Source organism: Muntiacus reevesi, chromosome 4, assembly GCF_963930625.1.
Source record: "Muntiacus reevesi chromosome 4, mMunRee1.1, whole genome shotgun sequence".
In the NCBI taxonomy this organism is placed as follows: Eukaryota; Metazoa; Chordata; class Mammalia; order Artiodactyla; family Cervidae; genus Muntiacus; species Muntiacus reevesi.
The window spans coordinates 30,885,027-30,912,661 of NC_089252.1; the positions used below are offsets into that span (position 1 = coordinate 30,885,027).

The 27,635-nt window shown below is 39.1% G+C and overlaps 1 protein-coding gene across 6 annotated transcripts in view; it reads left to right on the forward strand.

Annotated features, from left to right (window-relative positions):
• OSBPL1A (oxysterol binding protein like 1A) overlaps nt 1-27,635 on the forward strand; it is a 210,857-nt gene that overhangs the window by 86,725 nt on the left and 96,497 nt on the right. For 2 of the 6 annotated variants that reach the window (XM_065932433.1, XM_065932434.1), the window contains exon 16: nt 5,308-5,414. In XM_065932433.1, the coding sequence (XP_065788505.1) occupies nt 5,308-5,414 (107 nt within the window). Of the gene's footprint in view, nt 1-5,307; nt 5,415-12,375; nt 12,813-27,635 lie in introns of those variants that run through there. The other 4 variants (XM_065932437.1, XM_065932435.1, XM_065932436.1 and 1 more) reach the window with 4 other exon arrangements.

Genomic DNA, 27,635 nt, shown 5'->3' on the forward strand with positions numbered 1-27,635 from the left:
GGTCATGAAGCAGAGTGATTTAGTGCTCTTACTTTGCTAGTGCATAGGAGAAAACATCATCACGTTCTGTCTCCTCACCTTCCTCACTGGGGCGCAGACCTGACCAGCACTTCCTTCCTGACTTTCCTGGAGGCAGCGCTCCCTGGGTCCCAGTGACTCTGTATCATTTGTTTTGTTGATTGGGTTTTCTCTTAAGATTATCCCCAAAAGGTTAGGAGCCACAGCCAGGGCAATTTAGTCAGGGGTGATGCAAATCCAGTTACAGCCTTTGGTGGAGATTTTAATCCAGTTTTCTTCCTTTCTTCTATTCACTCTTATTTGTAAAAGAATGCAAAATACATTTCATAGCTCTGCTGTCTGCTTCCTAATTTTGACCCCAAAAGGTCTTCCCAACTGGTGCTTTCTTTTCTAAAATTGTTAAATTAATTCATTTTAGTTTTTCTAACAAATAAATGTTTTCCCTCTGACTATTCTAAAGACTCCCTCTGATCCATACTGTTCATCCAATAATAATTGCTTTACTTTCTGTTTTCCTTGCTAGACTGTATTGTAAGGACAGAAACTGTTTCTGTTACTTACTTACCCCTTTATCTCAAGCACCTGGAATGTAGTGCCTGTCACATGATAGCCACTCAATAAATGGTGGATGCAAATCCTCTTACCTCTCAAGTTCTCATTGATCATAATTCTGAGACTCTTCTTCTCAGAACCAGTATTTTCAGACTATCTGAAAATAACAGTTATAGATATTTTGGATAAATTTGTTTTATTGGGCATTGTGTTTAACAATAACAAATTTATTCTTCAAGATCTGACCCAAGTACCATTACTTTTATCAAACTCCCCTTTATTATTCCATCCCATAATGGTAGCTCTTTTCTCCAAATATGTGACATTTATGTGTGTATACTTTGTTTGCTCTTTATATCTTATAGCATCCCTGTTATGATCTTTTTATTCTTATTTAACTCATGCTTTTAACTCATTTAACACATGCTCCTTGAATTATGTATCTTATACTTCCATTGCAACTAGTATAAATTTATAGATGTAGATACATAGATCAAATGCTCAGCGGTACTTGTTTAGTGGGTGATTGATTTCAAGCTAATCATCTTAATTTGAACAAGAAATAGATAAATTTATATTTTTATATCTTATATGATGTCACCAATCTTGATTTTTTTTTTAAAGTTATGGTTTTATGTAGTAGAAGTTTTTTAGAAGAGTAGTTGATTTTTATGTCCAGAAATCTTTTTCTCCATTTTGGGGAGAGAGTATTGATTGTCTTGAGGGATTTATATAATTCCAATGGAGTATGAATCAATTTCAAAAATACCTTTTCTCATGCACATAGTCAGATACATTACATTTTCTGTTTTCCACCACAAGAGAAAAATTGTCTTATTTTGATATTTTCTTTATTTCCTGTGACCTTAGCTTTGTCACTAGATAGCTTTGGGACTATTTATCCTCTACTGTTTGTGTTTACTTAAAAAACAAAACAAAACAAAAAACACTTAAGGCAATACTGTGTCCAAAAGGACTAGGGTGAGAGGGTGAGGAAATGCCATTCATCCAGTTTTTTTCTCTTAAATATCTTGTCCCCAATGATAGAAATATTTGAGTTAAAATTGAAAAACAGACAAAAGAGATTTTCTTGTGCCTCAAGTAAAAAGAAAATGTAGTTTAAAATAATACATTTATCCACCTGTGCTAATTAGCCAACCTGGAGTAATATAAATGAAAATGTTTATGTCTTAAATATTTCTGGGGCTTCTCTGGTGGCTCAATTGGTAAAGAATCTGCCTGCAACGTGGGACATGTGTGTTCGATACCTGGGTCAGGAAGATCCCCTGGAGAAGGGAATGGGAATCCACTCCAGTATTCTTGCCTGGAGAATCCCATGGACAGAGGAGCCTGGCGGGCTATAGTCCATGGGATCGCAAAGAGGCAGACACGACTGAATGACTCACACTTTATATATTTTTAGCTAAAATATAATTAATATTTATATTTATTATATATAATATGTATTTATTATATATTTTAGCTAAAATATAATAATAAAATATAATAATTCTTCTGTTGTAGTAAAATAAAATATCCCAGAGTGATTTGGATTTTCTATGCAAATCAGTGGGAATAAAATATTTTTTATTATTTTTCCTTATTCTTTTAATATTTGAGTCTTTTCTTTGTACAGGGTTTGGTGTACAGTATTGGGGGGGTGGTTAAAGAGGTTTAGAGCTTACCGAGAGCAGCCACGTACAGTGAGCGTATGTACCGTGTACATAGGAGCATAGTCGCAGAGCACATGCAAAGGGCCTGAGTTCTCAGCAAGTGGATGTGGCTACGGATGGAGTCCAGTAGAAGAGGTCACCTCCCACAGTGATTTTTGAGGAAGGCTTCATGGGGAGCATGGCATTTGAACTTGACCTTAAAATTTATTTTTAGTTATGAGGAGAAACTTCTTAATATGAATAATTACTATTTCCAGTATTCACAGAAAAGGGAATGTCTTTAACAGAAGTTTAGAAGTAGTAAAATAAGATCATATTTCTAGGAAAACAGATATTCCCGGGAAAACAGTCTGGCTGAAACTGACCCTTTATGGAACGATTTAAATGTTAATCTAAGGAGTGTAGACTTTCTCTGTATAAGGAGAACAATGGAGGTGTTCTGTATTAGGGTTTAGTTGAACAGCAAGAAACAAGCACTTCCCCACTAGTTTTAAAACTTATCCAATTAAAAATTGTACATTGTAATCATGGAAACGACAGATTGTGAGCTTTTTATACATGTCTCTAAAGTTAAGCTTTTCACATATAATCTTCCAGCATCTTTCCTGAGTTCAACAATATTTTTAGTACAAAAAATAACTTTTTCTCTCAAATTAACTGGTACTATTTAAGTGTCCAATCCTCAGGGTAGGCCAGAGATGGTAACATACTGCCTTTTTGCATTTATTACAGCTCAGTCTCTAAGTATTAGTTGGCTAAAGCATATTTGCAGTGATTCCCAGCTGGTAACTTTTCTAGAAGCTTAGCAGTTCTCCTTTATGTAATCAGTATGAGATGTCATCGCATAAGAGGCATGCCGGTGTCAACCAACTGGCCTTGATACATAGCCCCGAACCAGTGTGTTTACCAAAGTCCATGATTCTTACACCATCCCATCATGCAGGTTAATATTAATTCTAGCATCTTGTTTGGACACTAAACAAAGATTGTCAGAGAAATTAGGTAACTTTTGACTATTTTGGACAGAAGAATTTGACACTCAATAAGAGATTCTTATAGAAACTTGTTTTAATATATATTTCTTGGAATACCTTTTGAAAGCTTGTTTAAAAATTTGTAAGGTGCCCTTAAAACTCATTGGAAAAGACCCTGATGCTGGGAAAGATTGAGGGCAAGAGAACTGGGTGATAGAGGATGCGGTGGTTAGATGGTAACACTGACGCAATGGACATGAGTTTGAGCAAACTCTGGGAGATAGTAAAGGATAGGGAAGCCCGATGTGCTGCAGTTGATGCAGTTGCAAAGTATCAGATACAACTTGGCGACTGAGCAACAACAACAATAAAATTTATTTTGACATTTAATGTTTTATGGTAATAAGTGTCTTAAGTGTTAGATATCTAAAACATAGACATAATTGGAGATGATGATGGCATCTAATAAAAAGAAATATATCCATAAATGGACTGTGCTTCCATTTTTCTATCCTTTGTGCCATGAAGGTGGAAGATTACTAGATTACCCAGATAATTTACGGGAGGCAGAGGCTGTGTCTGTTTTATCTTGTGCATCTCCTCACATCCCCAGTCCCCAGCTGGTACTATTTAAGTCACATGGCATCTAGCATATGGTACTCTCTTTTGCTATTTAGCAACTAAGTACAGAATAAATCTTCACAATGTGTATCAAAGATTGAAAAAAAGTATGTAAAGTCAAATTTATTTTAGAATTTAGTAGTTTTCAATTATTTGTGTGTCATTAATAATAGCAAATCCTAGGAAACTCTATCCCATGAGATGAAAAATATGATAAAATGTCATTTGGTCTTTATATCAAGATACTAATAAAAGACTGTTCTTACTTCATTCACTATGATCTTTTCCTTTTAGTGCATACTTTTGCCTTATGAGTTTTAAGAAATAATTTTTCTAAGAAAAGGACTTGTCTTTGCTAAAATAAATCTCATTCATATAAAACATTTGGAAAATTTAAAAAGAGAACAGGTTAATATAACTTTATCACTTAGAAATAATGGCTAGATAATTTGTCATATTATTTTCTATAGATTTTCTTCCCATTGGAAAATTTTTGTTCAGATTTGTTGGCGTTTGATTCGCTTAATTCTTTTTGTTTATTGACTTTGTTTACGATGTTTTAAGAATAGCGGTTTAAGTACATCAAGAGGATGAGACAGATTTAATTGTCTTTCTCCCTTTATTTTTTTCTTAAAGCTTTCTTATGTTATGATTTCTTTTTTTGATGGAAGGGAAAGATTTAAAGGATCTTAGCCTGGAATTTTATGTTAATTATACACTATTTCAACTAAGTATACTTTTCTCACATTAATATGACATTTCACTTGTTTAAGTGACATGTATGCATCTTGTGGTTTTCTCTTGCAAAAAAAATAATAAAAATTTAATGGTGGGAAAAGTGGATTAAGATTTTCTTTAGGGGTCCAAGGAAGATGCTGATATTATCATTTATTTCCCAGCTTACATGTATACGGAAGGATACTGGACCTTGACAAAGCTGTATTTTTGAGAGCGAAGAACCTATTTATACAGAACATTTATCCAAATAAGAAGTAGAGGAAGTTGAGTTAATACCGCCTTCAGATCTCTTAGCTGTAATGTCAACTACAGAATTATTTTTGTCTCTTTTTAGCACTTTGCCTTGGAATAAAATTACTTATCTAGTAATGAATATCATGAAAGGAAGTGTTAATGTTTTATAAATAATGATATCAGTCCTTCTTGACAGCTATTTTTCTTAAACATTATTTATGTCTATAAAATTTTGCTTTCTTTTTTTTTAGTCCTGGCTCTTCTCCTTTTAAGATATAGGCTTTTCTAGGTCAAGGCTTTTGCCTTTGCTTTTTCTATATGAATTTATATGCTCTGCATACAGTAGGTGCTTAATAATCATGCCAGAGGAACAGTAATTATATGCTTAAGGCAGCTAGAAGGAAACATGAGGTTAGTGGATATGAAAATATGTTCGTGGTCTTGGTTTACTTTACTATTACTTAAAATCCCACTCATTATATTTACTTTATTTATAGAAATGCTTCCATCGTTTCTTCAGAAAGTTGAAGTTGTCGCCGAAGCTTCTAGAGAAACTTGTGTAGCTTTGAGTGACTGCCTTCATCTCTTCACTAAACAAGAAGGGGTAGGTCTTTGGAATTGAATTGTCAGTCATTATTTGCATGTCACTGCTTGATTATCCAGTACATCATTGGTTTCCAATTGTCCAAAGATAGGAGGAGATAGAGTTAGTAAAGGAAATGAAAGCTTCATTTTTCACCAGAAGTTAGAACTTACTTATTCTTGATTAAGTAGGATGATTCTGAAATAACTTCTGTTCATATCATCTAATTTGTTTATGTACCCATGTTTAACAAATATGTTTATAGTTGATCTATTCAGGGTTGTTGTGGCCTTTCGATAAGAAGGGTATGAAAATATTCTAGAAACAAGAGGTCTGTTTGTGAAAAATATGTACTTTTGTTTAGATAGTATATTGCTCTCACACTTACCTGTGTGAACTGAACTTAATGGATTAAATGTTCTTTTCTGTTCTTTGCCATTTATTCTTTCCCATTTAAAAAAAATTTGTCATCTGATCTTCCAGATATGAGTAAAAGTGGTATGCTATCCATTAGTGACTGTTTTTCTACGGACTGAAAAGTCGTTAAAGTGCGTTTTGGCTGCCTGAACTTGGACTTTACTTTTGTATGCTACCCCCCGCCCCCCATCACCATTTTCATGATTTTATGCATACATGTATATATGTTTACATGCCATGCTGCACAGCTTACAGGAACTTAGTTCCCCAACCAGGGATTGAATTTGTGCCCTTAGTGGTGAAGCTGCAGAGTCCTAAACACTGGACCACCAGGGAATTCCTCCATTTTCATGATTTTTAATGCAAGCCAAATAGCAATAGGCATTCTTCCATATAAGTTCTAGGTATATGTTTAATCTTCAACTTTTTAGATTGACACCAAATTTCTGTTTTATTGTTTTAGATTCCACATATATGTAAAATCAAAGGATATGTTTTTGCTCTGTTTGACTTACTGGACTTAGCACAATACCTTCCAAGGACACGCAGTTTCTTATTCTTGTTACAATTGATTTGTGCCTTTTGTTTAGAGTTGAGGTTTTGGTAAAACAAGGTAGATGAAAATGGTTATATATATATATGTTTCTCTTATATAAAGGATCTAAAATTCTGTTTTCCCATCTTTAGAATAGAAGCCTTGAGAATTAATAGGACATTTAAAAAAAATGCTGTGTTTGTTATCTATACCACAAATTCTGTAATTATTTTATTTGGGCAACAAGAAAATTTGTGTGGGAAGTTCCTGGTTGTTCAGTGGCTAGACTTGGTTCTTTCACTGCTAAGGGCCTAGGTTCAATCCCTTCTTGGGGAACTAAGATACCATAAGCCGTGAGGTGCGGTCAACAGGAAAGGTAATAATAATCTGAATTCGTTTAAACAAACTTACAGAAAATTAATAGGATTCTGTTAAATACCATAGGAAAAAAAGAATTGTTCATTAAGCATGTTAAATGGCTGAGTCATCTCATGTTTGAAATCATCACTTCTCAGCATTTCTATTTTTGGTGGCTTCTGAATTTCATATTCTAGCTTGTTTAAATGAGGAATGATATAGTGACTTCAGTAAATCCACATAGGATGATACCATCTTATCAGAACAAACACAACAAATTTTGATGTTACATGATTCAGGTAGCATTTATTATTACATTGTAAAACTAAATTTGCATCTCCTGTGTGGTACAGGAGAATGTCTTGATGGCTCTTTTGTTCTAGGAGTGTATAGTTTCAAGGCAAACACTAGAAGTAATGTAATTCTTGAAGAAGCAGACCTATTCTCATCTTTAACTGATTAGAAAAAGAAAAAGCTTAGGTAATCACCTCCACGTGGAAATTTACATGTACAAGAATATTAGCTTAAAGTTTAGCCTAATTAACCTCTTTAAGTCTTTACAATTTGTCATGAGGATGAAATAAGCCTTTAAAATTTGTCATGAGGATTAAATAAGATAATTGTGAGCAAAATGCTTAGCATGGTTCCTAAGCAAGCCCTGAGTGTAAGTCAGCGGTTGTCACTGCAGGATGCTGTCTAATCAACACTTACGACCCCTTTTCTGTGATGCCTGGTGCTTCCGTGTCCTTACCATTGGTTTTGTGTTGTTTTGGATGGAGGTGGTGTGGTATAAAGAATATTTACTGGACCATTTGTGGAATGACTGTGCTGAGTTCACATCCTTATTATTTAAGAGATGATAGTCCAATTAAGTTCTCTGAACTTTGATCATGTCGTCTTTGAAAGAGGAGAGACATGTAGAAAGTCATTAAGAGCCCTGGTCTGAAAGTCTAATGGACCTTTTTTAAATCTCAGTCTTTCTCTAACCAACTGTAGGACCTTGGGTGAGTTTTTAAAGAATGAAAATATATGAACTCCTAAATGTTGGGTATGGCGATCAAATGTGTGTTGATGAATAATATGTAATAGAGTATATCAGCATATCAAAAGGGCCCAAGGTATTCGTTTAGTAAATAGCATGTATTGCTTCAAACTTTCAGAATATCTTCAAGTTTTTTTTTTTTCCACCGTAATTCTGTAAAATATCACCCCATGAGTCCCTAAGTAGAAATCCATGGATTTCCTTCTGAGAAATATGCTTATAGAATATGTGAAGGCCTAAAAAATGTTTGAAAGATAAATGGTATCACTGAAGTTGGTCTTATCAAGTAGCTAAGGATTACAACATAGGACTTTAATAGCTTAATTGAGGTCAGAGTGGAATAATTATGCACCATAATGCCTTATTTATCAGGAATCATAAATTACGTTTTTATCATCTAGAAATTCTATTCAAAGAGCATTAAGGTTTGAACTCATAAACCTGAGTCCAGTTCCTGACTCTGCTCTTTAATCCCTGTCTTTGACTCAGTTTTAAAATACAATCTCCTTTTTAAAGTGGTAACCAACCAGAAAAGAGTGTTTTGAGGAGTAAATGAGATCAGATTGGCAAACACGTCCTATAGCACACAGCACAGAATAGGGACCAGTAGATGTAAGTGATCCCAGCTCCAATGGCAGAAAAAAAAATTCCCACTCTAATCTTTTTTGAGGACAGTTACTCTAAATGTTACACATTTAACTTCTTAAACTAAAATGTTCATCCTTTATCTCTCCTGGCTGCCTCAGGATTGTCCTTTTGTATGTTCATAATTACTCTGTTCCTTAATACAGAGATACCTTCAGGGGATAATGTTTATAGGACTCTTTTTGATTAAATGGCCCAATCCTGCAGCTGCTTTTTGAATTCCTTTTTATACTCTTGGTTTAAAATTTTTTTCTCTCCTGATTTTTAGATCAGCTGGGTGCCTGTCTCTAGCAGTGGAATACTGATTCTTTCTCATTTACTCATACTAATTGCCTGTTTGTTAAAACGAAAAACAGTAGTAACCAAACTTGGCAAAATTACATCCACAGTAAGAATAAGATGTTCTTTATGAGGGTTGACAATGAGCACAGACCTCAGTCTGGACCTGGAGCATTCTAGCCTGTGATGTTCTTTGCTCACTTGGAGGTGCTCTGATGTGGCCTAGATACTCCAAGTATCCATGTGACCGCTCTATAAATGAGGCATTATGTAGGCATATTTTACATGACATAACACTGCTTAAGTTGTAAAAAAAAAAAAAAAAAAAAAAAAAGCAGTGTATAAAATAAGCTGTAGAGTCTGTGATTGATCTACTAAAGGGAACCTTTGTTGTTTAGTTGCTAAGTCATCTCTGCCTCTTTTGCAACCCCATGGAATTGTAGCCCACCAGGCTCCTCTGACCACAGGATTTCCCAGGCAAGAATACTGGAGTGGGTTGCCATTTCCTTCTCCAAAAGGGAACCTTACTATATGTTTTTAGAGTGATGTGCTTGGGAAACATAACAATATAATGGCTATGGTTTTTCTTTAACTTTGTGTGCAAATTCCGTTGAAAAGGCTAGAAACTGGTTTCGTGAATCATTGTTTCTGTAGTTTTTCTCACCAGTGGGTGGTCTCAGTGGTTAAAAGATCATTCAGAAGTCATCACTGGTGACCTTCTGGTTCTTTGTATTATTAAGCTCCCCGCAACATGATTAGTCTGATCAGTTTTTAAGGTAAACTTGCTTATGTTTTATACTTTCCTATTAAATCTTCTGACTGATAAAGAGATATAACCCAAATGTATGGTTGGGACTGTAGTGATGCCAAGCTTGTGGTGTAACAGAACGATTCAGACTCTCCATTGGAACCAGCCTAAGGAACTCCTGCTCTGGGCCAGATGCTAAAGTCTTTGGAGAGAATTCATGCCCTCATGTGGATTCCTAACTTTATCAAGGCATGGTTTGTGTTACTCATTTAGCTTTCTGAGCTGTTCATAGGCCTTTAATCCCCCTCTCTTTCATCTGCAGTGTTTACATCTTTCAGGCCTTTACACTTCTCTCATCTCTAATCTCTATTCTAAGCCAAATTCTTTGTTAAATATTAGGTGATCACTGTATTATGCTATCAACTCCCTACCACTCCCTGATTCCAGTTTTTTTTTTTTTTTTTTTAATCTATCTTCTTTCCTTTTATTGGTGGCATCTGTCTCCATCTTGCTTCAAAAACAGCTACTCTCTTCTGAATTCTCCCTTATAGCTTCTAGCTCCCTGCATCCCTTTCCAGATCCATTTTTGGAAATGTGATACCGTCTGTTTCTACTTTTTTTATTGCTCAACTGGTCCACCAAGCCTGTTCTTGCCAGTATTTCCTTGTTGCTAAATCAGAGACACCTTTAAATTATCTTGCTTGTCCTTTGAAGAGTCTGCCATTGACTGCTGCTTGCCTTTTGGAATGCTTCTCTGTGATGTCCATGGCGCCTGCCTCTCCTGGCATCTCTTTTCTATATAGCCACTCCTCCGCAGTCGTCTTCTAAAGCATCTTTCTTCTGCCTGTGCTTTGCATGTTGGTAGTCCCTAGGTTTCTGGGGTGACCTTCTCACTCAGTATTCTCCATGGATGATTTCACCCACTCCTTCAGCCCAGCAATCCATGATGATTCAGATATCTCCACCTTGGATCTCCTGAGCTGTGAACCAGTATATCCAGATGCCTTTTGGACATTTACGTATGGATACATCAGCGGCGTTTCAAAACCAAGTGTCTAAAACTGAGTTGTTGATCAACCCAAAGTTACCTACTGGGTAACTCAAGCTGGAAACTTGGGAGCTATTTGCTTTGTTCATCTTCATCTTCTCTGTTAATCAAAGATTATTTTTACTTCCTGTATCTTAGTTATCTTAGTTGCTCCCCTAACCCAGCACACAGATTCCTCATCACCATTCTGTTGGATAAAGTTCTCAGGATTCCTCTCTGTTGGAGAACTGCTACCATTTCCCAACCTCAGGTTCCACCTTTCAAAACTGAGTTAAAGTTCGTCCTATTCTAGGGCTTCCACGCTGTTGTATTGCTTATGACATTGGGTATGTTTTACTTGTCTGATTATATATTTACTTAACTAGAACTCAAGTATCTTGTTTTTGTAGCATCTGTGTCTAGCATAGCGCTTGCTTACTTTGTTGTTGCTCAATCGCTAAATCTTATCTGACTCTTTGTGACCCTGTGAACTGCAGCACGCCAGGCTTCCCTGTCCTTCACCATCTCCCGGAGTTTGCTCAAACTCATGGTCATTGAGTTGGTGATGCCATCCAACCATCTCATCCTCTGTTGTCCCTTTCTCCTCTTGCTGTCAATCTTTCCCAGCATCAGGGTCTTTACCAATGAGTCAGTTTTCGCATCAGGTGGCCAACATATTAGAGCTTCAGCTTCAGCATCAGTCCTCCCAATGAACACTCAGGACTGATTTCCTTTAGGATTGACTGGTTTGATCTCCTTGCAGTCCATAATGAATGTACATGAATAAATGAATAATAGATGCACAAGTAGAGAGCACAGACTTTTGGGTCAGACCAATCAGGACCTAAAATCTGGACTCTGAGCAAATTAATGTGTTTGGGAATTATGTTTCTAAATCTGAAAATAAGGATACAAATGAGTTGTTTTATGTGAAGCTCCTCAGTACAGTGGCTGGCACATTTTAGGTGCTCTGTAAATTGCCTTCTGAAACAAAGTAGCCTTTATTATTGTTCATTGTTTCCTCTTGCTGCCTAGTACTACTTTTGTTAACTAAATTCATTCTCTAATTCTCAGGGCCTAGAGAGAAAGAATCTGTAGCAAGGTCTCCTCTTTAGTATCAAATGTGACCTTTCAAAATATGGTACTTCTTAGTGACCAATTTAGAATGGGAAGAAAAAACAGAAAGCAAACTGACTTTTCAAAGACACTGTAGAACCTCGCTGACATTAATTCCCCTTTTTCCAAGTGTGGCCTTGTCTCATTTTTTATACATTTCCCATCTGTAGTGCAAGTTTACTGCTAGAAGAGTGAACTTAAAGTGCCCTAGGATCTTGTCAACGAAATATTTAATTTTGTTCAGTATTCCTCTGCTTCCCAAAGTGGAGGTCACATTTATATACCATAGAAAGGTTTAAAACTACCGTTGGAACAAAAAGGTTTGTTTTTCTTCAACAGAGCCTCATAATTAACTGGGAATTTCATTAGCCTGAACATCCCACTGAACATCGCCATTTACGTGGCGGGTCTGCCTGACCACTGCGCCTTCATCCACCCTTTAAGCGTGGCCAGAATTTCAGACCATCTATTTCACGAGAGTGCGTTTCATGTTAGTACGTTTCACGTTAGTAGGGTTAATTACTGTTGTTTTCCTCATTGCTCAAAGGGAAGCCCAAGGAGTGCATAAAAAAATAAATAGGTGCAGACTAGTTCGGGCTTTGCAGTTAACTCTTAAATGTGAGCCTGAGTGTCAGTTACCTTCAAGTGGAAGACTGCAGAAGAGAGGATCCCTCTGCTTTCCTGGGGGCGGATTTAAAAGTTGCCAGGGCCGCGTCTGCAGGACGGGCGGGGACGCAGCGCCTGATCCAGGGCCGGGCCGGGCCGGCGCTCCGCGGATGCTCGCCGAGCGAGCGCGGGGAGCGGACCGCCTTCCGCGGAACCCCGGCCGGGCAGCTCCCCGGCCGCGCGCCGCTCCCGCCGCCCCCCAGCAGGTCCCTACCTGCGCCGCGGAGCGGGCGGGCGGAGGGGCGGGGAGGAGGGACGGACGACGCCAGCCGCCGCGGAGCCGCCCGCCGCAGGCCATTCGCCGGCTGTAGCCCCGAAGGGCGGCGGTGCGGCCGAGGGGCCAGCGCGGACCTCGGGCGGCCCGGGCGCTAGTCCTGGGCCGCGCCTCTCTCCCCGCTCGACCTCGCCGGGAGCCGGGGGCCGGCCGCGCGAAGGTGACTTAGAGAGACCTTGCGGTGCCGCCCTGGGTCGCGCCTCCCAGCTGGGCTGGAGGGGAGGCGGAGAGACAGGCCGAGCGCATTCGTGCGGGAGCCGCGAGCTGCGCCGGGCGGAGCGCGCCGCCGGGGGGAGCCCCGACCCCGGCCCAGGTGGGTGGGCGAGTGCCGGCGCCCGGGCGGCCTCGCTCTGGGGCGCCGGGGAGGGGGCGGCCGGGCCGGATCGGGGGCTGTGAGTGGGTCCGAGGAGAGTTGGCCGCGAGCGTGTGGAGCGCGGTCGCTGGCGTCTGGGGAGGGGTGCGCGGAGCCGGGGACCCTGCCCGCCGGCCGCGGTGGGTTTGCAGTGGCTCCGCGGGAAGAGCCGCTGGGGTCCGGGTGGAGGGGGGACGGTAGTGGAAGCCCCTTGAACGGCTATTTTTCTCGGCTCAGTATTGGTAGTAGGTCAAGTAGGGCCGGAGTGGGAGGAGTAAGACAGTGAAAGACATTGCTGTCCTAAATAACCTTCCAAGTTAGTGATTTTTTCGTTTGTCTCTGCCCTGGCTGACATTGAGATGAACTTAACCGTCCGCTGTTCAGAGGCTGCTAAAATTCCCCGAAAAAAACGGAGGAGGGGGAAAATGCTGGAGTGGATTGAGACGAGAAAGGGAAATCATACTGGGGTTGGGGAGCGGGGAAGTGGCTTTTAACTTTGTTTTGATTAGCGATTTTTGATTACTCATAGGCTTTCTTTGTAGCCTAAACCAGTGGAGAGTCACGTTCCGCAGCGTTCATCGCATGTGGCTAGTTGTTTTGTGTTTTCTGTCGTGCGGGGTTTTTTTTCTTCCTGGATTTGGAGGGAGGGTGGTACTGGGGACCATGCCAGAGAAGAGCTTCTGCAGCTTTTGAGAGTTATTAAAGCTATTAAAAGTTTCTTAATTTTAATCAGGTTCATAGACAGAACGAAGGCATATCATTTAGAAGACATAGCATTGCTTAGCAGGAATCTTTTGCAGAAGAGAAAAATGCTTGAAATGCGTGTTGGTGGAGTAATGTGTAGGCTAGAATCTGGAGATCTAAATATAAATTTCCTTTTCAGTTTGAGGACACACCAGTGTTAACCTCCGGGCCAAATAATGTTTGATTTTGACCCGGAAGCTGTTGACTTTGGCAAGTTAGCTCAGCTTCAATTGAGTAGATATTTAGTCTGATCGAGAAGACCTGAGAGCTATTTTAGCCTTTGTCATAGTGTCGCTTTTACTAAATTGGGGGCCTAATGGGATTTGTATCACTGTGAATATAATGGCAGAACTCTAGGCTTCCATCTGTAGAAGCTCTTTAAACGTTAATTTTAGGGGATTTCTGTGATGGTGAAAGTGGCCCACATAATCTCCCTTCCCTTAGTTGTCTCCTGTGCAGAATGGGAGTGGGGGGGGATTAAAAAGTTTATTAGGTTTTCCATATTAAAAGCAAATGCATCTACTGATAATCAAGGTACTATATAAGTACAGTTCAAGGTACTATATAAGTACAGTTCAAGCACAATTTTAAATATTGTAGGAAATTTGTAAGATAATTGCAGCATCCTATTTTAAGCTCTATGTATAGTTTGTTGTTATTTACATTTTCTTAAAAAGGACTGTGAGTTGTGATTACATAGTTATGATTATCAACTCCACGAAGATTGTAAGGAAACTTCTAATTCCTTTAAAAAGTAGATATTTAGAATTTTTATTCAGTCTGCATTATTCCTGGATTTTTAGCTTGTTGTGTATGTAATCCAGAAGTATACTGCTGCAAACTAATCTTAGAGGCAGCTAGGACATACATAAATGTCAAGTTTATGTACAATTAAGCTGGTTTTCATTTTGATAACTTTTGTGAGCTTTTTGAAGAGAAATGCATAAGGTGTCTATTAGCGTGAAGTGTGTGGTTTGTGTGTATTAGCCTTGTGATGCTTGGTGTGACTTACCCTGATGTTTTTGTATCTCACACTATAACCTGCATACAGTTGTGATTGTGGTATTTGCTGCCATTTTCCTATCAGTGCAGTGCCTGACTTCTATTCTAGCTAAAGAATTTTGAATGAGTTATAGGCATACATAATTTTCCTCTCATTTTTAACTTCAGAGTGTTAAAGATATAACCCCTGTACATCTTTATAATGATCCACGATGGACTTGATATCTATTACTTAATGCAGAATCTTCTCTTTAGTTCAGTAAGTATTTACAGAGTGTTTACCTTATTAGATACTGCTGTAGCAGTCTGTCTCCATAAAACTTATGAGATTACTGCAAGAGCCAGATGACTGGGCTCTCAGAGAAATCACAGCATATCCAGTGGGGAAGAGAAAGGGATGAATTCCAGCAAACAGTTCATTAAGACTGGAACAGAGGGGGATGAGTAAAGAGAAGTCAAGTCTAGATGAATAGAAGCAGAGACTTCTTGGAAGACTTTGTAAAACATACCTGAAGACTTTGGATTATTTGGGGCAGTTAGACTCACTGGAAGATTTTAATCAGGGGAGAGATTTAATCAGATTTGTTCCTTATGAGAAGGATTAGAGGGCAGGCCTGAAAGCAGGGCGGCCAGGTGCAGAAATTCAAGAGAGATAATCAGAGTCTGAGCCCAGCTGGTGGCTATAGAAAGGAAGATACAGAGCAGAGAGGAGGAGGAGACTTAAACAAGACATAAACAAGATGACTAGGAGCCATAGATTGGATAAAAGGAATGAAGCAGGTGAAGTCAGATAACTTTAGACTCATGGCATAAGTTGTGGGCTAGAAGGAGTCTGACGGAGAGGGTGAAGGGGAGAATGAGTTCACCTTTGAACACGCTGACATGCAGATAAGATCCTCCTGACTAGTCCAGTAAAAACTTGGGAATCTTTAGATTGGGAGTCACCTGGGTTCAACATAGTGATCCAGGCTGAAGGAGTAAACATCACTTAAGAGAAGTGTCCTTTGAAATCAAAGGATTGAATCCTACCTGTGGAAGAGAGCCAGTGGAACGGACTGAGGCAAAGCAGCCTGAGAAGGCAGAGTCTTGACCAGGGAGCCCAGAGGACAGGAGGTGAGGAAACAACTTAGACTCATCTGAGCTGAGATTTGGTAGCCGGGTGTCTTTGATGAGGGAAGTTTTCAAAGCAGGATAGCATGAAGCCTGGCTGCAGTGAGCAGAGGATTGAGCGGGGAGTAGAAAGTAAAAATGATGAAGATGGACTGGGATTCAGTCTCTATAGACAGTCTGTCCCTTTCTTTCAGTCCTTCACCTCTTATTTATTTTTCTTCTTCCTGCCCTGGTAGGGCCTTCTAGACAAGGTTGAAATAGAAGCCCAGATGGTAGGAATCTTTGTTCATGCATGGTAAGTTTTTTTTGGCCTCAAGGCATGTGGGATTGAACCTGTGTCTCCTACATTGGAATCACAGAGTCTTCACTACTGGACCACCAGGGAAGCCCCTGTCCCTAGTGTTTAAAAGGAATCTAATGATTCCCTATTAAAAATATTTGGTGCATAGCATTTATAAGATAAATGAAGTTCCCTATCATTCTTACATTGCGGAGGGTTTTTTAAATCATGAAAGGGTGTTAAACTTACCAAATGTTCATTTGTCAAGAGAATCATGAGATTTTTCTTTTATTTGTTAAGATGGCAAGTTATATTTTTAGATTCTTTTTACCAATAAACCATCCCTGTGTACCTGAAATAAACTTAATCTGGTCATAATGTATTATTTTCAACATTAGACTCTAGTTCATTTCTTTCAGTTTTTAGCATCTGTTTATAAGTGAGATTGGTTTGTAGTTTCCTTTTTTGTTCTGTCCTCATCAGGGTTTAATATCAAGGTTACATTGACCTCATATAATGAGTTCAGGAGTGTTCCCTTTTGCTGTTCTCTGAAAGAGTTACATAAAATTGAAATGGTCCATTCTTTAAAAATTTAGTGGAATTTTCTTATAAAACCAACTTTGAATTTTTTGACTGCTAATTAAATGTACTTAATGGTTATAGTGCTATTTTAGTTTTCAGTTTCTCTTTGGGTCACTTTTGACGAGTTATATATTTCAAGGAATTTTACCTTTTCCATTTAGGTTTTGAAATGTGTTGTTATAAGGAAGTTCTTAATATCCTTTTATTGTCTTTTTCACCTATGTTTGTTATGTAATTATATATTCCCTTTTCTAATCTTTTCCCATTTTTTTCTAATATTTGGCCATTTCCAAATGAATTTTGCTCTCTTTGTAAGATCAAACTCATTAAGGCTTTGATTATTTTTCAAAGAATTATCTAGCCTTTATCTAGTTCATTTTTTTCTCTTAAATTTCTGTAGTTATCTCTTTTACCCTTGAGTATCTATACATTTATTCTGTCTCCTTAAAGTGGACAATGTGTTCAAAATTCTTTTCCAGATTTCAAGTTGTATGTTTAATTCTAGTGTTTTCTAATTTAGTGAATGTATCACGGTTAGCTTTATCCATTATTTTGATTATTTTATGAACTTGAATAAAATATTTCTAGACTTCATCATTCCAGACTAAGGGCTGCTAATGTATGTAGAGTTGTTGTTGTTTAGTTGCTGAGTCGTAGCTGACTCTTTTGCCACCCCATGGAATGTAGCCTGCCAGGCTTCTCTGTCCGTGGGATTTCCCAGGCAAGAATGCTAAAGTGGGTTGCCATTTCCTCCTCCAGGGAATCTTCCTGACAGGGATAGAACTGCATCTCCTGCATTGGCAGGTGGATTCTTTACCACTGAGTCACCAGGGAAGCCTATATGTAGAATAACACCCTCCTAATATTTAAAATACCTGAAACTTCTAGAAGGTTCTGATGACTTTTTTTTTTTTTTTTTTTCTCTTGTACAACTTTCCTTGTTTTCGTCGCTTGGCATTTCTCTCCATTTCTGTTTCCCACCTCACTGCTCACTTTCTTCCTCTTTCCCTCTCACCCCCTCTTTGTTATCCCTAGATACTTCATGCAGTGGAAGAAGGATGACCGTCTTACCTTCCCCTCTTCCCTACTTTTTTCTTCTGTCTCCCGAGCTTCCTACCCTCTGACCCCCACCCCACCTCCATACCTGGAGCATTTTTCCATTATCTGCTTCCACATAGTCCGTCTTGTTCCTTCCTTCTTAGAACCCTGGCTGCAGCACAAAGGAGGAAGATGCTAGTAACTTGGGTCTAATTTCCTTTAGATGCTCAAAGTTTCATCATTCTTTATCTCATGATTTTTATTATTCCTTAGGCAGTCCAGCTGACAGCAAGGTTAGGGAGAGGATAGGGTAGGCCTAGGGAGGTGGCCTAGATGGTGGAGTATGAGCTGCTGTTATTCAGAGTCTTGAAATGTGGTCTCCAGTGTTAGTGACTCAGAACCTCACATTCCTCCTGTGTAACAGGGTTATTGACATAGATCCCTTCTCTCTACTTCATGAGTTAGTGCAAGACTCAAGATAAGCGTAAACCCGTCGGTCGTATGTAAGAGAGCCTTCTCATGCTTAATTTTCAGAAAAATGTCTTGAAAGGATTTTGTGCTCAATTCAGGGACAGAGAAGTGGCATAAAAGTGGTTTGTGGCCTGGGGTGTTGGATCAGAGAAACCCTGGTGGGAAGAAGCAGGTGGAACAACCAGAGCCCAGGAGCTGTGCTCAGCGGTTCAGCAGGATTCATAGGGAGGCCTTCATCCTCTGGGGCAGGGAGCTCACAGCCTCCCTGGCTAGAGACACGGGCGCGTTGTTACATGTGGCGGCCGGATCCTAAACTGCATCGATACCATCTGTTCCTTCACCTGTGGTTTTAGTTGCTGCATTCAGGACACTGTGCCTTTGTGAGGCACTTGAGAAATCACTCTGCACTGAAAATGTTGAAATGAGGGAGATTTTGTTGTTCCAGGGTCTAAACAACTGCATTACAAATGAAGTTGGGGGATATAATTCTCAGTAAAATTTCTTAGAAATGATTTAAACTTTCAGTATTTTCTTCACTTATTTTTGTTACTTTGTGTTATGGATGAGTTGTTTAAAATCACCAATCCATAGGCTCAGTCTTAGATTGTAGAGTGTCTCCTCTAGTGCTGTTAAGGTTTTATTGCGGGCTAAGGTAGACCCCGAGCTTCCCAGGTGGCTCAGTGGTAAAGAATCCACCTGCCAAGCAGGAGACTCTGGTTCAATCCCTGGGTCAGGAAGATTCTCTGGACTAGGAAATGGCAACCCACCCCAGTATTCTTGCCTGGGAATTCCCATGGACAGAGGAGCCTGACAGGCAACTGTCCTTGGGGTTGCAAAGAGTTGGACACAGCTTAGCGACTAAACAACAACACAGGTAGATGGGCTGTGCACAATGGAGAAAAAAGTAAAGACACCTCTTCCACTATGGTGCCTCCAAACAGCAGAGTTTGAAATGATTGATACAGTTGATCTCTTCTCCTTCATTTTTACAGAGGACAGTAGGGTCTGGGGAGAAGGCTCGATACCTCCCTGAGTTTGTGTACTTAGAAGGGGCTACTCTTAGAGCAAGAACCAGGAATCTGCCTCTAATGGCTATGCTGAAGAACAAGCCACTATATCACACACAGCTTGAATTAGGAAAATGCATCTGTTATAGAGAAGACAGTTCATCTTGTTTCGAAGCTGAAGTGGTCGTTTATAAGCTAATTTCTCAGCTCAACAAAAGGATACCAATTTTAAAAATAAGTGAATGGCCAAGAATATTGCAGTGTCTTCACATTTTGCACAGAATAGCTGTATTCCAGGTCTTCAACAGGAAACACTGTCTATCTTTTTGTGAAAATTTTGCTTGGTGTAGAGATTATACTTTTGGAATACATAGAATTTATCCATGTCTCTAAATATTCTAAATTTCATCCTAAAATTAAACAAGACTATCAGAATGCTACAGCCTGGGTTATATTTTCTTGATTTTCTGAAAAATGTCCCTAACTGAATTTTAAGTTGGAATTACACCTTTGATTTCTATTGAGGGGGCATTTCAAGAGCTGAAGGTGGCATTATTGGTTATTTTTCCTGCAAATACTCTTAATCCCCTTATATATTACCCTGAATGAGAAATTAGAGCCAAGGGCAAAGAGGGAGTTTGTTTTCCCTAAAGAACCAGTTTTGTTTTTTTTTCCTTGTGGATAATTAAAAGGGCATAATTGTATTTCACTTTCTGTGGTGACCTTAAGAGAATTCAGCCCCAGGTTTGTGACTTGCCTGCGGTGTCTGTGTAGGCGCCACTGCTTGTAGGTCCTACCCTGATCTGCACTGACGTCATTCTGTTTCATGGTTTAGAAGTCACTGGATTACAGCATTCTCTTGTGAGCTGACTGGATGTGGCTGGGCCTCAGAGTGCATTCAGATATCATGATGGTAATTTGAGTCTTTTTCTGCAAGTAGTAAGTTCTGAGTAAATCAGTTGTTAAAATGTTCGGAATAGATTTGTACTTAATAACTGTGGTTTTATCTTATGTGAAGAACATACACATTTTGATATTTAGTTGACTTTGATCATTGCAAGAACCCAACTTACACTGTATAATGAATGTTACAATGGGAGCCTTTTTTTTTTCCCACATTAATGCAAATCAAACTAGCTGTATATTTTTTATTTGCAGAAAAAAGTTTAATTATTTTTATTTGTTGTAAAATTCACATAGCATCAAATTTACCATCTTAACCGTTTATAAGTGTACAGTTCAGTGGCGTTGATGTACATTCATATTGTGGTGTAACCATCACCACCATCTATCTCCAAAACTCTTTTCATCTTCCTAAACTGAAAATCTATATCCATCAAACAATAACTCAGCCTTCTCCTCTCCTCCCAGCCCTTGGAAATCATTATTCTACTTTTTTGTCTTTCTGAATTTGACTACTTTAGGAATCTCATATAAGTGGAGTCATACATTATTTGTCTTTTTTTAACTGGCTTATCTCAGTGTAATTCCTTAAAGGTCCATCCATGTTATAGCTTGTGTTAAAATGTCCTTTTTTTTTTTTAAAGGCTGAATAACATTGCATCGTATGTATATATACCACATTGTTTATCCACGCATCCATCAGTATTGCATTTTGGCTGTTGTGAATAATGCTCCTGTGAACATGAGTGTACAAATATCTCTTTGTGTCTTTGTGTTGAATTCTTTTTAGTGTATACTCAGAAGTGGAATTGCTGAATCATGTGGTCATTCTATTATTTAGTTTTTGAGGACTCACCATACTGATTTCCATAGTGGCTGTACCATTTTCCATTCCTGCCAACAGTGTGCAAGGGTTCTAATGTCTGCATCTTCACCAACACTTTTTCTTTTCTGGGTTTTGTTTTTGTTCTTATGGTAGCCATCCTATTGGGTTTAAAAAAAAAAGAATATTTTATAAGTGGAGTTAATCCTGTTTTCTATCCAAATATTAACCCCAAGGTTGCCAGACTCTCTCTTTTTATATTGGTTCATAATTGACCTCCAGAGCGGTAGGCTTCCTCTTACTTGTCAAACCGTTCAGAATTTGCCCTGTTTGACGTGTGAAGGGTACACACTCTCAATTCTCCTTAGTCCCCTCTTTTTCCTCCAGCCAGTAAAAAAACAGCCACACAAACCAGGGATGGTTCTTGAAGTTTCCATGGACTTTAGACTTTGGGTTTAAGTCCCATGTATGTGTATTTTACTTTAATATTATCTTTCTGTACTTTAGATACTAAATGTTGATTTGCATTTCAAAAGATAATTGCTCAGTTGAAAAGAATTTTGTCTGCATAGGAAAATGAAAGCAAAGATATGTTTGAATCATGGAAGATATAAAAGATGAGACAAGGAAACTGATGCACAGTTGACCCTTGAACACCATGGGTTTAAATTGCATGGATTCACTTACATGCCATTATTTTCTTATAGAAAATACTACAGTACTACACACGGTCTGTAGTTGGTAGAATCAGTAGATGTGAACGAATCTTGGATTTGGAAAGCAGATTATAGGTAACGGTGGATTAACCCCTGCATTGTGCAAGGATCAGCTGTACTTGAGAAAAGTCAGACCTACCTTCAGTTGTAATCAAGTAAATATAATCAAGTAATAAAGTAACATGTGTTACTCAAGACCAGAGCATGATAATTCTAAAGTGTTAGAATTGGACAGGGAATTTAACATATTCTGTAGTGAAATTATTATTTAATCTTTAGCCATATTTAGGAGTACAGAATTTCTATAAACTCTGAAGTCAAAGAAATATTTTAAAAATAAGATGGAAACTTGGGAAAATGTAACCACAAAATTATAAAAAGGGATCTTGTAGGCTATCTAATTTTCTTCTCTTTGCAAGAATCTTATCTCCAATTTCCTGCCGGCGAGATGGTACTTACACACGCCATGTAAACACTGCCATTGATGGGCATACAGGCGGTGGGTGCCGGTGGTTACAGGCTTGGGGCCTCAGTCAGACAGACCTGGGTGTGAGCCCCGGCTCCGTCATTTACTGGTTCTGCGATCCTTGGCGGCTCATGTCATCTCAGTGAGCTGGAGTAGCCTCATGATTAATAACACCTACTTCATAGGATTGTGGGAGGATTACATGAGGTGGCGCACAAGTATTTATTGCCACAGCATCTGACAGGTGGAAGACATACCTAGATGTTACCTCCTGCTCTTCTAGGTGCTACTACTGCTGTTACACATGGATAATCTTCTAGGGCCACCCATTCCACTGTAGGAAAATGGTAAATACTAGAAAGTTAAAAAATTAAGATGAGGTTTTTCTTTTCTTTTTTCCTTTTTAAATTCATGGTTTCAAATCTGTGCTCTGCAACTTTTTCACGGAAAAGTAAAAGAAACTATTTGTTGTCGTTCAGGCACTCCATCGTGTCTGACTCTTTGCCACCCCATGGACTATAGGCCACCAGGCTCCTCTGTCCATGGAATCTTCTAGGCAAGAATACTAGAGCTGGTTGCCATGTCCTACTCCAGGGGATCTTCCTGACCTAGGGATCGAACCCTAGTCTCCTGCAATCTCCTCAGAAATTCTTTACCTCTGAGCCACCGGGGACAGTAGCCCTGAAAAGGAACTGCTTCTCTTGAAAATTCCTCCAGTATTTGGAGCATCCTGTAAATTCCTCCTCTCCCCAAGCCAGACATCTCCAAGTTCCTTCCACAGTTACTCCTGTGTCAGTCTTTCCAGACTCTTCCTTCTCACCCTTCACCGAGCCCCCGCGGGTATAGTCTTGAAAATATGTCCCCTAGAAATGAGCCTGGCGCGAGTCCCATGTGATGCCCTGTGGGGTGAGGCTGCCTCTCCTTTGCTTCCCTCTCACCCAGCGCACTTTGTTCAGAGGACAGTGGCCTCCTGTTGTGCCACAGACTCACTGGTGGGCCCCTTCCGGCCTCTGAACGTCTGCTCCTCCTCTCCCGGAGCACTCTTCTCTGACACCTGCCCGCCTCTCCCTCGCCCCGGCCAGCATCCAGTCCAGTGGCGCTTGCCCGGGTGAGTCCGCTGGCCGCCTTAGCGTTTCCCGCCTTCACCTGTTTCTCTGCCCGCGGCAGACCGGAAGTCCCGTGCGCGCAGGTGTGTTTGTCTGCCGCGTTCCCTGCTGACGCCCGCAGCCTGCAATGCCCGGCATGGTGTAGGTGGTGGATGAACGTTTGCGGCAGGACAGCACAATGGGAGCGAGGATTGACTAACCTCTCCTTAGAAGCTGGATCATATCCTGCTGGGAAGGGTGCTTGGGCGCCGCCGGTTCACTCATGGCTCATTTTTTGTTTTTTTTTTCTTCTGAAAAAAAAATCGGGAAAAGATTTAAGTGCCCTTGAAGTAGGAAAAATTAAAATCCATGTTCATTGTTTTAAGACTGAAAATTTTTCCAGTCACTTTGATTGCTTGATCAATATTTTATATAGAATCTTATTTGCTCATAAGGTTTTTGTTTTGCAAAAATCAATATTGGTCATTAAAACAAGAATATGTATTATTTAAATGTAACTTAACAGAGCTTTCCAAGTAATGGGCTTAAGAGTCATGATCTTTTCAACCCTTTGACTGGCCGGAACCCTGGTGCCTGGTCTCTGCTGTGTGTCAGGACTTGGAAAACTTGGGAAGCACTGCTTTAAGACATTTAATTCATTAAAAAAAAGTTGTTTGTTTTTAATTGGAGGATAATTGCTTTACAATATTGTGTTTGTTTCTGCCATATATCTGCATAAATCAGCCACAGGTGCCCCCTGGCTGTTGAACCTCCCATCCCATCCCACTCCTCTAGATCGTCCCAGCACAGGTTTGAGCTCCCTGCGTCATGTAGCAAATTCCCACTGGCTATCTATTTTACTTAATTCATTATTGACTGGGGGATTTTTGCAGAAACTGACCCCTGTGGCTGGCGATTTGTTTTGTAAATGAATCTTGAACGGTCTCCAGACAATAAAGTCTGTGTAACAAAAGACATATTGTAAGTAATACATCTCCGGTCAGTAATGTGTTAAAATGTTTTCTTGTGGAGTTAAAACCTACTTAGTTGTGATTCCGGTGTATCATCCCACCCCTCCACCCCCAGTTTGAGAACCATGAAGACACTCATTAAAACAGAATAAACCATCAAAATTCTGTGGACTTAATGGTGTTCAGCGTGTATGCAGAACGGTATTTCTAGAGACAGCTGAAGGCATTAGTAACAGGGAGTCAGCGATGGTGGCATGGCTGTGCAGTGGATTAGTCCTCAGCAGTGAAAAGGACAGAACTGCTCATACTTGCAGCAACATGAATGAATCTGAAATTCTACTGAGCTGAAGAAGCCAGACACAAGGAGTACACTGTGTGTGATTCCGTTTATTTGAAGTTCAAGAGCAGACAGCTCTATGGCCTGAGTTAGAGAAATTGGAGCAGTGGTTGCAGAGCTGGACCTGGGGAGAACAGTGACTGTAAAGGGGGGTTGGGGACCCCAGGGAAGGAGCAAAGAGAAATGGTCTGTGTCTTCACAGTGGTGCTGGTTACATAGGGTATACGTCTGTGACTGTTCACTGAACTGTACATTTAATTGATGTTTCATTGCATGTAAGTAATCTCTCAAAGTTCATTTAAAAAATTAAGAGTCAATAGGTTGTTTCTTTTTCTATTTATAACTTTTTCTGTTTTCATCAACAGAACTCTCAACTACAGAGCCCTGGAATAACATCTGACAATAAGATCTGTTTAGATTAGGATTTAACTTCTTTGCTTTTAAAAATGATTGTTTACCTCTGGTGGCATATCTCTAAAAAGAGAAATGCATTTCAAGGATACATAAGATATATAAATCTGTGGTGAGTGATTATATAAGAGTAAGCTATTTTTAGGTAGAAGTTTTGCAGCCATGGTGAGGCAAGAGTGTGCTTAACAGAATCTCAGATTGGGTTCCTATAGTAGACGGCTAAGAGAGCCTTGTACACTGCGCTTATAAGTAAGCATCATTTCGTGTTTGATGCAAATACAGGTTTCTCATATTTGTGAATCTGATGCAAAAGTTTGCAAACATCATAACTAGACACATTTAAAGATATCTTGCTTATTGTGAAATTATGAGATACATGAAAGACATAAAAAATTCTGTAAAGTATAGACAAGAATATAAACACCAGAACCTGGCAACTACTGGCAGGAGGTTTTAGTTTGTCTCGGTCTGTTCATATTGGTAAATACATGAAAACAGTATACAGTGCAGTTTAATATCTTTCATTGTCTTCAGTAGTATCAGAGTATTTTTCTTTGTCATACATATTCTTTGAGAATATGTAAGAAATGTATTATTTAAATTCCCATTGTCACTAAGTGAGCGGTCTTTTCATTATGCCCTTGCTAAATACGCTCAATTTTTTAGCTGTGTTGAGCTATAATTGACGTACAGTAAATTGCACACATTTAAAATGTAGTTTGGTGAGCTTTGATGCATGTTCACATTGTAAAACCATAATCACTTTCAGAATTAGGAATAATTCTATCACTTACCAAAGTTTATTCCTGCCTTAGTAGTACCTCACCCTCTTTCCTGTTCACAGGCTTTGGTTAGCTTTCTGTCACAGAGTAATTAGTGCTCAGTAGGCATTTCCTAGAATTTTACATATGTGGAATCATACCTTTGTGGGCGTGGGGGAGGTTCAGCTTCCTTAATTATTTGCAGATCCATCTGTGGTGTTGCTCATGGCAATAGTTCATTCTTTTTCATTGCTGAGTAGTGCTCCATCTTATGGATGTACCACAGTTTATTCCCCTCTTGATGGACATTTGAATTGTGTCCAGTTGTTGGCTACTGCACATCTTTGTGTGAGCATACCCTTTCATATGTTTTAGGTGAATACCTAGGAGCAAGTAGAATGGCTGGATCACATAGGAAATGCATCTTTGTGGGGGTTTTTTTTGAGTTTTTAATTTTTAAAAAATTACATTTTTTAATGTAAAATGTATGTAGCATAAAATTAACTATTTTGAGCATAAGGTTCAGTGGCATTTGGTAATTCACAGTGTTGTGCAACTGTCACTCAAAACATTTTTATCACTTCAAAATAGAACCCCGGGGATGAGATGAGCTGGCGAGAAGGGTGGGAGGGAGGCTCAAGAGGGAGGGGACATATGTATATGTATGGCTGATTCATGTTTGTTGTATGGCAGAAACCAACAAAACATTGTAAAGTAATCATTCTCCAATTGAAACAAAAACCCTGTACCCATTAAGCAGTCACCCCCCACCCCCAGTCCTGCCTCCAGCCCACGAAAATGACTAATCTGTGTTTGTCTATGTGGATCTGCCAGTTTGGGGCATTTCCTATAAATGAAATCATTCAATATGTGAGCTTTAGTGTTGGTTCTTCAGCCTGTTTTCGGGCACTGTGTGTACTGTAGCATGTATCGGGACTTTTGTTTTTATGGTGGAATAGTTTTCCATTGTGTGTGTGTGACATCTTATTCATTCATCCATTTATGGATATTTGAGTTGTTTTTACCTTTTGGCTATCGTGAATAGTGTTACTCTGAACATTTTTACACAAGTATTCGTTTGGACACAGTTCAGTTCTTTCGAGTATATATCTAAGAGTGAATTTTCTGGGTCATATGGTAATTCTGTGTTTAGCTTTTTCAAGGAACCAGTGCATTGTTTTCCACAGTATCTGCACTGTCTTATGTTCCCACCAGCAGGGCACAAGGATTCTATTTTTCCATATCTTTGCTAACACTTATTTTCCTGGTGGGTATAAAAGGATACCTCATTGTTATGATTTGCATTCTTCTAGTGACTAAAGATATTGAACCTCTTTTCTTATGCTTGTTGGCCACTTGTATATGTTTGGAGAAAAGTCTGTTCGAGTTCTTTGCTCATTTTAAAATTGGGTTGTTGTGTAAAAACCTTTGGTCAAAATAACTGCTTCATCATGATATTACATTAATATATATATACACAGTTTTTCCTTAAAACATTTTTATTTAATTATTATTGAAAATACATCTCCTTTGATACGTTTTTCCCTTAGAGGTTCATTAAAAAACAAAACCTAATTCATGTAGTTCATTACTCTAACATGCTTTAGCCAGACATGTTTAAAGCAGCTCTGATTTTCTATAGAGCAAATATCCCACACTAAATTGTTTTTCTAAATATCTTCAGCATTTTTTTTCTATTTTACAGCAGTATTTTCTGGCAAAGGAATATATCTGAATTTTTCATCACATTATTTTCTGTCTGCTGTTTTTTGTACTTTGAGAATAAGTATTTTCTCAAGTGATACGTAGCTTTTTGTCTTTTCTATTAAAAACCATTAAAAGACTTGCTAACTATTTGATTACATTTAGTGAAGAAATTTAAAGGCTAAAACTTCTGTATGTCTTGTGACTGTAAATAAACCTCCTCATATTTCTTCAGTGATATCTTCATCTGCTGGATGCTCAGATTTTAAGTGGTAAGGAAATGTCACAACTTCATGTGCTTATTAGTTTGTGTCTCAAGACATAATGCATGCGTACGTGCTCAGTCATGTCTGACTCTTTGCGACCCTATGGA